General features: G+C 40.1%; 1 protein-coding gene across 1 annotated transcript in view; it reads right to left on the bottom strand.

Moving 5' to 3' along the window:
• rhobtb1 (Rho related BTB domain containing 1) overlaps positions 1-6937 on the bottom strand; it is a 28073-nt gene extending 21136 nt beyond the window's left edge. Inside the window, exons 1-3 of the mRNA XM_079801439.1 lie at positions 6645-6937; positions 3739-3934; positions 3401-3504 (exon numbers count right to left, since the gene is read on the bottom strand). Coding sequence (XP_079657565.1) covers positions 3401-3504; positions 3739-3918 — 284 coding nt within the window. The 5' untranslated portion in view covers positions 3919-3934; positions 6645-6937. The remainder of the gene's footprint in view (positions 1-3400; positions 3505-3738; positions 3935-6644) is intronic.
• Between the last annotated feature and the right edge of the window lie 5967 nt (positions 6938-12904).

The raw sequence follows: 12904 nt of genomic DNA on the forward strand, positions 1-12904 counted from the left end.
ATCAGTATATCATGAACATGAATTTGGGTGCTAACAATCCACTAAGCACTGGGACGCTGATGACTAAATTAAATTTGACATGACAAGGTCACTTGATAAAATGTAAATGTTTTTTATCGAAAACATTGCTGTATAACAAGGCATGAGCTTCAGGTATTATTTCCAGCCACGTTAAGTAAATACAGTGATCCGTTATAATTTTTTTTTTTTAAATGGTGCATTCTGGGAATTCCTAGGGACCGAACATTTGAGGAAATTACTTTGATTCCATCTGCAGTCACTAGGCAGTGGCTTAAGAAACACCCTATATGCAGTTTAATATTGTTAGTTAAGATGTGTCTGCCATCTCTTTACAAAAAAAATAATTTCTTGCTAAATAATAAAAGAGGTTTGACACATGACTATAACACCAACCAGTAAATATGTGTTTGTTTTATTTACAGTTAAACAAAAAAAATGACCCTGAATGAAATAGCGATAATAAGAAAATGAATGCCGCATGCTATGCATTCTAAGTTTCTTGTAAATACATCTGTGAACATAACATAATTGATGTTAATTTTGTTACCACCACTACAAACTCCACCACACCAAAATGAGAAGGTTCTATGTTTTTCTGTTCTGAAAATGCCATAAAAAGAAAGCATGAGAAGCAGTGACGGTGTGATGAATGCAAAGAAAGACCTCATTAAACAAGTGCTTGACACAAAATGGCCATGAGTTAACATAACAGTGCTCAGCTGTCATGTTCGGCACGCATTCAATTGCAAATAGCTCAGTGTCTGATGTCAGAGCGAATGATGAAAGCATCTGATGGTAAGATGCTTCCTGTCTTTCTGTTCAGTAAAGTGGTGGCACTTGTGAACTGAAGAGGCAATTAAAATTTTTCTCCGGTAATTTGTTGAGATATTAACCAGAGAGCACTGTGAAATTTTCTCATGCATACCCTCATATTTATGTTATTTTCAACATCGTAGTTTAATCTGAGTCACACTGATTTCCATAATAAATAAATGAATATAAATCACCCTGAATTAATGAATTTAATTTAATTTAACAAGGAATTAAAAAGATAGTTCACCCAAAAATGAAAATATACATGTTCTTTCATGTGAGGAACACAAACTAGGAGGTTCAGCACTGTTTACACTGCTCTTTTCTATACAACAAAAACACCTTAAAGTATCACAGAAATCCATAAAAGTTGTGTGCTGTAAGTCTTCTGAAGTAATACAATAGCTAGGGTGTCAGAACTGAAATTTAAAGGGTTAGTTCACACAAAAATGAAAATTCTGTCATTAATTACTTACCCTCATGTCGTAAGACCTCCGTTCATCTTCGAAACACAAATGAAGATATTTTAGTTGAAATCCGATGGCTCAGAAAGGCCTCCATTGGCACAATGCACTTTACACTCTCAAGACCCATTAAAGGTACTAAAGACGTTGTTACAAAGTCCATCTCACTACAGTGGTTCTACAATAACTTTATAAAGCGACGAGAATAGTTTTTGTGCGCAAAAAAATTCATAAATAACGACATATAGTGATGACCGATTTCAAAACAATGCATCATGAAGCTTCAAAGCGTTATGAATCAGCGAGTCGAATCATGATTCGGATCGCGTGTCAAACCGCCAAACTGCTGAAATCACGTGACTTTGGCGATCCAAACCACTGAATCGACTTCGACTCACTGATTCATAACGCTTTGAAGCTTCATGATGCTGTGTTTTGAAATCGGTCATCACTATATAAGTCGTTATTTAGTTTTTTTTTTTAGCACAAAAACTATTCTCGTCGCTTCATTAAGTTATTGTAGAACCACTGTAGTGAGATGGACTTTGTAACGACGTCTTTAGTACCTTTTATGGGTCTTGAGAGTGTAAAGTGCCATTGTGCCAATGGAGGCCTTTCTGAGCCATCGGATTTCAACTAAAATATCTTCATTTGTGTTCCGAAGATGAACGGAGGTCTTACGGGTGTCGAACAACATGAGGGTAAGTAATTAATAACATAATTTTCATTTTTGGGTGAACTAACCCTTTAAACTTTTATTCTCAAGTCTCAAGCTCTGAAATCTCATTTGGAAATGCACATATTCAAATATGGTAAGTGACTGGTTATGTGACAAACAAAGAACGATCTGTGTATGTTGCTTTCAAAAGGGTTAGTTCACCCAAAAATGAAAATTGTATCATTAATTACTCACCCTCATGTCGTTCCAAACCCGTAAGACTTTCGTTCATCTTCGGAGCATAAGTGAAAATGTTTTAAATGAAATCTGAGAGATTACTGTCCCTCCATTGACAGCTACGCAACTACCACTTTGATGCTTCAAAAACTTAATAGAGAGATTGTCAAACTAATCCATATGAATTGAGCGGTTTAATAAAAATTTTAAGAAGAGACACAATCGCTTTATATGATGAACAGATTAAATTTAGGCTTTTGTTCACATATAAACATTCACCAGTTGTGGTAAACGGAACCTTAAGCATGTTCACTTGACGGCGAGAACCAATGAGGTTCATTCTCGTGTGTCACGCAGCACATTTAAGATTTTGTTCACGCGCGTCAAGCAAGTGCAGTTGAGCTTCTGTTCATGTCCGCTAATCAATGTTTATATGTGAATAAAAACCTCAATCTGTTCATCATTTAAAGCGATTGTGTCTCTTTAGAAAATGTGGACTAAACCGCTCAATTCATATGGATTCGTTTTACAATCTGTTTATGAACTTTTGAATGCGTCAAAGTGGTAATTGCGTAGACTGTCAAAGGTGGGACAGAAATCTCAGATTAAATTAAAAATATCTTATGAAGATGAACGAAAGTCTTACAGGTGAGTAAATGATGACAAATTTTTCATTTTTGAGTGAACTATCCCTTTAAAATTCGGCAAGCTATATTATTGTATAATGTATAATATATGTATATATGTTGTATTATTATGTTATTTCATACTATCGAATGTGTCAACTATAGCAACAGATGACTATTATTCATTGCACAGAATTGGTAATGGCACGGATTGATCTTTGGTTGGCCAATCAGCGGAAAGGGCATTTAACCTACACATGGGAATTGAATATTCAAGCTGTTTATTCCTTTAATACCTAATAAAAATGTACCTGAATTCTTGTTTTTATCATTTTCATCATTTTCAAATGTTTCTGCTTTCAGTATTTAAAAAAACGTTCACGGACCTACACAGACCAAGAAGCTTAATACTTAAATATTTGAAAATTTGAATATTGATTATTCTGAAAGATTTATGGTGCATTATGTTCTTCTTAGCTAGGATTAGCTTTAGCTTAGCTTTTCATTTTTGGGTGAACAATTATTTTAAGCCAGCCCCACTATTACACAGAAAGTGCAAATCAAACAGAATGTATTTGTACCTCCCATAGGCGAAGCGTCTGTCTTTGTGATGGTCTCCAAAGGTATCCCATAGCCGGAGGGACACACTTACGTCATCCACAACATCTCTGGAACGTTCTAAGACCTACAAGGAGTCATAGCGTTAATTCGGCTTTTAAAGTAGCACCCCTGCCCCGAAGCAAAGAAGACCACAGGCGTGTTTGATCTTTTTCTGTAATCTGTTTCCCTTCTGCCAGCCGAAATTTAAATGAATCCTGACGGAAGCAAATCTGGGGATCATGCGCTTGTTATCTCCAGCCATGGGCCTGACGTAATGCAATGATAATGGCAAGGTAAATTTAATTGATAGAAGATTTACCTCTTGACAGACTCTGTACTGGTCGATGGCCCAGACGGTGGGTACGTGGGTGGCCAGAAGTTGGTATTGGGTCAGGGTAGTGTTGCAGGCCCGCGCACAAATAAGGCGAGTCTTCCCCACAGCATTGTCTCCTACAACAACACACTTGATGGTCTCTACGTTGGGTCTTTCGTAGTCCATACTTAACTTTAGCACCCTATGACAAGAGGAATTATTGTACAACAATTCATAATGGCGCACATACATACTGGTATTTAATTTCAGATCTATTAAAGCAGAAGCTGCAGAGAGCGTTGACCTTGCTGTGGGACAATGAAACCTCAATATAATACAGGACTTCTTGTTTTCACATTCCTAAAATAGTTGCCCTATATTTATCCACATCTTGTTCTTGCTGAGTGGGACAAAACCCAACCCGTATGACTTTCTTATCAGATGCAATGTGTATGACTGCAAATATAAAGATTATTTTACAATAAAGAGTGTTTTTAATGACAGCTCTGGTAATTATAGACAGAGGACCGGACCCAGATATGGATTATGCAACAAGATTTGTTGCTGTGGTCCAGAGAGGCCTTGATTTAATGGACTTTACAGTGGAGTTTTGCCGTCAAGTCGTTGTATTGGATCGGAGTAAATAATTCAGTAGACCTCCCAGACACCCATGGACTGGACTGGAGGGAGGCCATCATCAGGTGTCTGAAGAGCGTCTGTGGCATCTGTGGCAGAACGAATACTGGTGGACTTGGACAAAGAGGACTGGCTGATAGAATCGGACACTGAGGTACTGCCTCCCACCTGAATCTTCTGTTTCTTCATCATCACCGCTGGTTCATCCAGCTTTAAGACTGTGTTGTCGAACTGTATGGACTTTGAATTACCTTCCCTCTCTCACCCTCAACGCAGAGCTCAGCCAGTCCTCCAACCCCGCCTCAGCTGGATGCCTGCAGCCCTTCATCTTCCCTATGACGTCTTGTGCTGTTGTGAAGCCTCAGGTCGTGCAATCACCAGAAGCGAGAGGATCCCTCAGCTCTGCCTCCGGCCTCTGATCCCCTCGCTCCACCTTGGACCGTTGACTCCGCCTTGGCTCCTGTCACCCTCAGCTCCACCAGAGACCATCTGCCTTGTGGCTCCACCAGGCTCCATTTTCCCTTTAGCTCCACCTCAATCAGCCATCACCCTGCCTGCACTGCAGACTTACGAGCCATCCACTGCGCTCCGTCTCTTCGGCTCCAGTTGGCTCTGCCCTCCCTCCGGCTCCACCTTGGCCCTCAGTCGCAACGGCTCCGGCACAGTCCTAGGGCATTCTCGGACGCTCGTCGCCTCGGCTGCGCCTTGGTCTCCTGTGCCAGCAGGGTGGCTCAAGTCCATGGGCTCTCCGTCTAAGCCCTGGGATCCCATGACATCAGCTCCATCTCCGTCGGTCGTTCCACGGATGTTGTCAGCCAAGTTTACACCGTGGCTCCTCCCTCCTGCAACTCTGCCGTGGGCTTTCCTCCAGTCTGCGCTCTTGGTCTCATCCACCTGACCACTCCTCCTGACATCTCCTTGATGGCCGCTACCACCATCTGCTCCTCGCTGGTATTCTTTGTCAGTTTATCTGCCTTCGCCTTCTCCTTGCCTACTTCCAAAGCCCCCACCATCCCTCACTCATCTCTTCTGTTTTGGCATGAGGCCACGCCTTCTTGGAGGGGGCGTTATGTCACGTATATGTTCTGTCTGTTTCATTATTATGGACTTTTAGTTTGTTTTCATCAGTCACGTGTTCCTTTGTTTGACCCCCCCCCATCTTTAGTTACCATGGTTACTGATATGATTGGTTCTTTTGTTCAGCTGTGTATCATTAATTAACCTTTAATTTCTTAATTAACCTTTAAGACTTTAAACTCTAAAGTCTCAACAGTGATGACAATCAGCATATGTCAGCGGTATGTCAAGTTGTGCTTTAAAAACTGGATTATATTCATTCAGCATGATCACAAAACTTCCATGCATGCACCTCTGTGCTCTGTATGACTAATCCACTCATTTTTTATGCTGAAATCTCTTTATATACAGTAGTACGAAGACAGATGTATTGGCATTTTTCTGGGGCTGTTGCAATTTAATTTTGATCAAATAACAAGGTTGTAGGAAGAATCAGTTCATTATTCATCATTCAGTTAATTGCTGCCTTAAATGTTTTATTAAAACTAAAGTGCATATTCCAAACAATTCCCATTACAGATTAAGTTGATACTCTAAAAAAAATCATAAAATCGAGTACAAATAGACAAGTAAATGGATAGTAAGAAACAAAGATATGTCATAATTTTTATTTAAAGCATATTCATCTGGAGTGACTATTGCATTAAAGTTTAAACTTGCAGAACAATCATACTAAAACATACTGCAGAATCAGAAATAGTGTAGTGCGTACGTCATAATATAAATGAAAATGTAAACATATACAACATTTATTCACAGTGAAACGTGGAAGCATGTTATTCCTATCTCATCTGACTCTTAAAAATGATTACCCCAAGTTGATTTACTATAAGTCTATTGTTATTATTATGTGAATAAAAGTAGTTCATTTAGATGCTACCACACAAAGCACATTTTTCAATTATAGATTAAACATTTTCACTGCTGAAAATGTAAACAGCATGAACTTGCAAAGCAAGTAATGTATGGAGAATACTGACATTACTCCACATTGCGCACAAAATATAATGTTGGGAAATAATTCCATAACCAACAAAAATGATATTATAATTTACTTATAGCATACATAAAAACAATACATCGTTGTCTCTATTTAAGAAGTTGATCAACTGTCCTACAAGGTGCATGAAGAATTAGCCAACATGAGGACACCACCCTGCAAACAAAAGCCATCACACGGTGGACACACGCATACGTACCGTGTCTTTGTGATGTGTGTGTTTATTGTTGTCAGAAGTCAAGAATTCTGAATACAGTGACTGCAGCTTGCTGATGTTATGAAAGAACAATCGCTCGTCGCTAGCTGGGGAAATGCTGCAAAACCATCTCCTAACCACCACCACGTTCCCCGTCTGTGAGCCAAAAAAAGTTAATTCCTATATACTTGCAAGCGTATAGACTGGTAAATACGCTGGGATATTGTGTCCTTCCCGGTCGCGAGGCTCTTTGAGAGAATCATCATCTGTCGCGAGTCAGATGCGGCTTCCATTGTGACGTCATAGAGCCGGTGCTATTAATAGCACGCGCGTACGATTTCATTCAGGAAAACAAGGTGCCTCATATGTGCTGTGAGCCAAACAAGAGCACCAGACAGCACTTGGAAGCTAATTTTCACCGAAACACACAGCGAAACAGTGTTTATTTAAGAGAAGTAACATCTTAAAGGTGTTCAAATGGAATTGCTACTTAGACTTGACACATAACTGCATTCACCGTGTGACAGTGCCAGTCACTGTCAAGGCTGGTAGCCATTTAAGTCTAATTCTGTATAACAAGGCATTATGCTGTAAATCTCCCCAGGTTATGAAATGTATTATGAATTTATTTTACAAGCACAGTCAGATACACCTGCACACACACTGATTATATGCTAAATGACTGACTTGTCTACATCATTTTAATCCAAATATGTACAATTGGCATCGACTCATTTCTGATATTCTGCATATGGATGAGCAAAAATCTGATTCTGTTTTATGATACCATAGACTGAGTGTATGTCAAAATAGGACCTGTGAATCCAGTAAAAGAACAGACTGTCCTAATTCTAGCAATTTCCTCCATCTTTTTACTTGCTCGGAGAAACACAGCTCAAATTATGAATGAAACCAGGGCGGCGGAGCCACATCAAGAGATACTTCAGGGCCTGTCTCATGCATATAAGCCCAGAGGATGTTTTTGAATCATGCATGAAGTGTGTGATGTAGATATATTTATAACTGCTTGGAGCCTGCTGATCCCTTGGTTTACTGGAGGCAGTAACTGAATGAAGGCAAAGTTGAGTGGGACACATCCTGTAAACAGGATTATTCAGCTTCAGTATATTGGGATGTCTTAGCCTGTCTGATTGTCAAGTAGGTGATACCATGTGGTGCATAACATATAAGTGAAATTTTCCAATGTGTAATCCTTCAAATTAATTCATACCTGCTATGACCCAGTTGTCAGACTCATTAGACATTTTGTGCATCACTAATGCGCGCCACAATTCATTGAAAGTTCTAAAAATGCACAAAAAAGAAAACATTATCTCTATTCCATAACCTATGAAGCATCACAAATAAAGCACCGTGCGTTTCTTCAATTGCTAATCCGCCGTCTCATTGTGATTGCAAATAGCAAAATGATGATATACTTTGTGCTTAATTTTACATTTGGATTTGGTGCTACGTGATAAAGCGGGGCCTTTTTCTAAAATCCTGATCCTGTGGTTAATCAAGATAACCAGGACTAGTGATGTGGGAATCCTTTTAATCTACTAAAGCCGTTGATGTGCAGAGAGCAGACAGAGTTGGCAGGTGAGTGTGCTAATCAGCCTTTAGCCAGTGGCACAGTTAGATGTCTGGGTTTACACCCTCAGGAAGAAGGATCATTTTGAAAATAATTGCTGCATGTGCGTGTCTGGTACTCTGAGAGGCGTCCAAGTCTATTTTCTAAAGTAAATGTTTTTATTATATTCATATAACAAGCAATGAGTTTACAATGAAATTGAACCAGAAAATGTTGGCTACATGAATTTAACATATTTTGAGTATTTGGTATGTCCAACTTTTGCTTTAATGACAGCATGGACTCCACAAGTTTGCGTTACAAACCCAAATGTTACAAATTGGTTACTGAGTTTATTTCTTTTATAGTCTATGGTTTATTTCAGTAAGTTATTGTAGCTTTTTGGATAAAAACTAAGAGGACAAACCTTTTTGGGGAGACCCGTTAAATAGCGTTTGCATTTTGCATTTTTATCAGCTGTGGATTTTATGCATACAATAATTATTTTTGTTTTATTTTATGTATTTTTGTCCATATTCATTTTATTCTCATTTACAAGCATTTATAGACATTCTCACTTTTTTATTTTATTTTGATATATCTTAACATAACTTTAATCTTTAATAAACATGAAAAAATGGCATTATCTTATATTCATATTCCTGGTTTGTAATTAATGCCCTCAGACTGGCGACATCCTCATGATTATTTTTACATAGACTGCTCAAATGCAACCAGGCTCTAAACTGCAATGATCAATCTCAAACAGATGGCAAAAGCCAAGCCATGTTTGATTGTGCCCCTGCAAAATCCGTCCAGAGACATGTTACATAAGGCCGATGTGCAAGTAGCCGCATTTACAAACCTCCCTAGATTTATCCTGCATTGACACTCCATGCAATCCCATCCGGATACTGGACGCATAATTCCTTGACCTAGGCAGTGGCCAACAGTAGCCAAGACAGGCTTTTACTGGCAGCCTAAGGTAAGACAAACACATCATGAAGTTTATTCATGAATAAAATGGTCAATTAGGGCATAATGCATCTCTAGATGTGTCTAAATTATTTATATAAAAGCATAATGAGATTTGCTTGACATTTGCAATAAAATATGTTTAGGAGGTACGTTTATTTTTTTTACACTGACATATCTCGTTTTTTAAAAAGCTTTTCAAAAGTACTTCAGGAAATTGTGTGGATATACATATTTCTATTCTGTCCAGTACTCTAGGATTCAATGTTTTACATTTGGGACCCCTGGGGGTGTATGAAGGTAGTGCATGTCATAAATGGATTAAGATATACAGTATATAATAATATAAATACCATTAAATCAAAAAATAATTGGACATGGCTACTCATTTTATTATTATTATTATTATTATTATTATTATATTTTGAATTATAGTAGATATACATTTAATTACATTATACATATTGGGTTGGACAATGAAACTGTAGCACTGGTCAATATAATGTTGGTTTCAGCAGAGTGCTGAATTAGCAGAGCAATAGCACAGCTGTATATAAAATATTGCAATCCGCATAACCTAATTGGAGACGTATCAGAGTTCAAAATAGGACAAATTGTTGGTGTGTGTCTCGCTGACTCATCTGTGACTAGGGCTGTGTTTCCCAAAAGCATTGCCAGCCCAAGTTAGCTCACAATGCCTTTGGGAAATGCAGCCCAGGACCGCAAGACATTGTGGTGTATCGAGAACCACGGGTAATATCGGCATACCACCATGAAGGAAGAACCACATCTAACAGGAGTAACTGTCGACGCAGGAGGAAGCAGTCCAGTCCATGAAAAGGATGTCCAGGTACCTAGAATGTATCCAAAAAACATAAAACCACAGCTGCCCAACTCACTGCAGAATTAAATGCACACCTCTATCCTGTTTCCACCTAAACTGTTTGTCATGAAGCTCCACAGAGTCAATTTTCATCAATAGCCAAACCTTTGGTCACTTGTACCAATGCCAAATCTCAGTTTCAATGGTGCCAACAGTGCAATTCTTGGGCTGCAGACAATGTGAAACATACACTCACCTAAACGATTATTAGGAACACCTGTTCAATTTCTCATGAATGCAAATATCTAATCTGTCTGCTATTGGTGTTTCTGGCACAGCCCTCAATTGGTTTCAGTCATACCTCACTAACAGAAAACAGTTTGTCACACTTGGTCCACATCAGTCTACCAAGTCTCCAGTCACTCGTGGTGTCCCCCAGGGTTCTGTTCTTGGGCCCCTCCTCTTTCTCATATACATCCTCCCTCTTGGCCAGATCATCCGCAGACACGGTCTAAATTTCCACTGCTATGCAGATGACATTCAACTCTATCTTACCACTACCTCTCCCTCTGACCCCCCACCACGCTCCCTCACTGACTGCCTTTCTGATTTAAAATCCTGGATGCAAAACAACTTTCTCAAACTCAATACAGATAAAACAGAAATTCTGCTGATTGGCCCCAAAAGCATGCTCTCCAAACCTCAAACTGTCACTCTTAACATTGATGGTTCACTTTTCCACTCCACCCCGGTTGTCAAAAACCTTGGCATTCACCTTGATTCAACCCTCACCTTTGACCACCACATCAAATCACTCACTAAGACTGCCTTCTTTCACCTCCGCAACATTGCCCGCCTCCGCCCCTTCCTCTCTGTTAGTGATGCACAGACTTTGGTCCACTCATTCATTATGTCCCGTCTAGATTACTGCAACTCACTCTTCCTTGGTCTCCCCTCTAAATCCCTTCAAAGATTACAATACATTCAAAACTCTGCAGCCAGGCTCCTCACCCATACCAAACGATCAGCACACATCACCCCCATTCTCCATCAACTTCATTGGCTACCAGTTCGGTCTCGGATTAAATACAAAGTACTACTACTCACTTTCAAAGCACTCCACAACCTTGCTCCCCCATACATCTGCGACCTCTTGACCCCTTATACTCCCTCCCGCTCACTCAGATCCTCTGATCAAAACCGCCTAGTCATCCCCCGTACCAGACTCTCCACTCTGGGTGGCAGGTCCTTTAGTGCCTTGGCCCCCAAATTCTGGAACTCCCTCCCCCAACCTCTTCGTGACTGTCCATCTCTTCCCCTCTTCAAAGCACATCTCAAGACCTTTTTGTTTAATGATCACTTCTCTTCTACACCCAACACATAGCTCCATACACAGCTTATTTTGTTGTATTGTTATTGATATTATTTTGTTTGTCTGTTTGTTGCTATGCCTCCTTCTGCTATGTTAAGCGACCTTGGGTTTGAGAAAGGCGCTAAATAAAATAAACTTATTATTAAACTTATTATTATAATCAACCAATCACATGGCAGTTGCTTCAATGCATTTAGGGGTGTGGTCCTGGTCAAGACAATCTCCTGAACTCCAAACTGAATGTCAGAATGGGAAAGAAAAGTGATTTAAGCAATTTTGAGCGTGGCATGCTTGTTGGTGCCAGACGGGCCGGTCTGAGTATTCCACAATCTGCTTAGTTACTAGGATTTTCACGCACAACCATTTCTAGGGTTTACAAAGAATGGTGTGAAAAGGGAAAACATCCAGTATGTGGCAGTCCTGTGGGCGAAAATGCCTTGTTGATGCTAGAGGTCAGAGGAGAATGGGCCGACTGATTCAAGCTGATAGAAGAGCAACTTTGACTGAAATAACCACTCGTTACCACCGAGGAATGCAGCAAAGCATTTGTGAAGCCACAACACGCACAACCTTGAGGCGGATGGGCTACAACAGCAGAAGACCCCACCGGGTACCATTCATCTCCACTACAAATAGGAAAAAGAGGCTACAATTTGCACGAGCTCACCAAAATTGGACAGTTGAAGACTGGAAAAATGTTGCCTGGTCTGATGAGTCCCGATTTCTGTTGAGACATTCAGATGGTAGAGTCAGAATTTGGCGTAAACAGAATGAGAACATGGATCCATCATGACTTACCACTGTGCAGGCTGGTGGTGTAATGGTGTGGGGGATGTTTTCTTGGCACACTTTAGGCCCCTTAGTGCCAATTGGGCATCGTTTAAATGCCACGGCCTACCTGAGCATTGTTTCTGACCATGTCCATCCCTTTATGACCACCATGTACCCATCCTCTGATGGCTACTTCCAGCAGGATAATGCACCATGTCACAAAGCTTGAATCATTTCAAATTGGTTTCTTGAACATGACAATGAGTTCACTGTACTAAAATGGCCCCCACAGTCACCAGATCTCAACCCAATAGAGCATCTTTGGGATGTGGATGAACGGGAGCTTTGGCCCTGGATGTGCATCCCAAAAATCTCCATCAACTTCAATATGGTATCCTATCAATATGGGCCAACATTTCTAAAGAATGCTTTCAGCACTTTGTTGAATCAATGCCACGTAGAATTAAGGCAGTTCTGAAGGCGAAAGGGGGTCAAACACACTATTAGTATGGTGTTCCTAATAATCGTTTAGGTGAGTGTATATTGTTCTCTGATGAGTCCACGTTCACTGTCTTCCCCACATCCGTGTGTAAGAATTCCCAAAGAGACTTAACATCTGAAATGTTGCTGCCCAGAGTGAAGCATAGGGGAGGATCAGTGATGGTTTGGGCTGCAATACCATGGCATTCCCTACTGTGCTTGATGGGCGTGTCACTGCCAAGGACTACTGAACCATTCTGGACCATGTG

Source organism: Gobio gobio (assembly GCF_949357685.1).
Source record: "Gobio gobio genome assembly, chromosome: 20".
Classification (NCBI taxonomy): Eukaryota; Metazoa; Chordata; class Actinopteri; order Cypriniformes; family Gobionidae; genus Gobio; species Gobio gobio.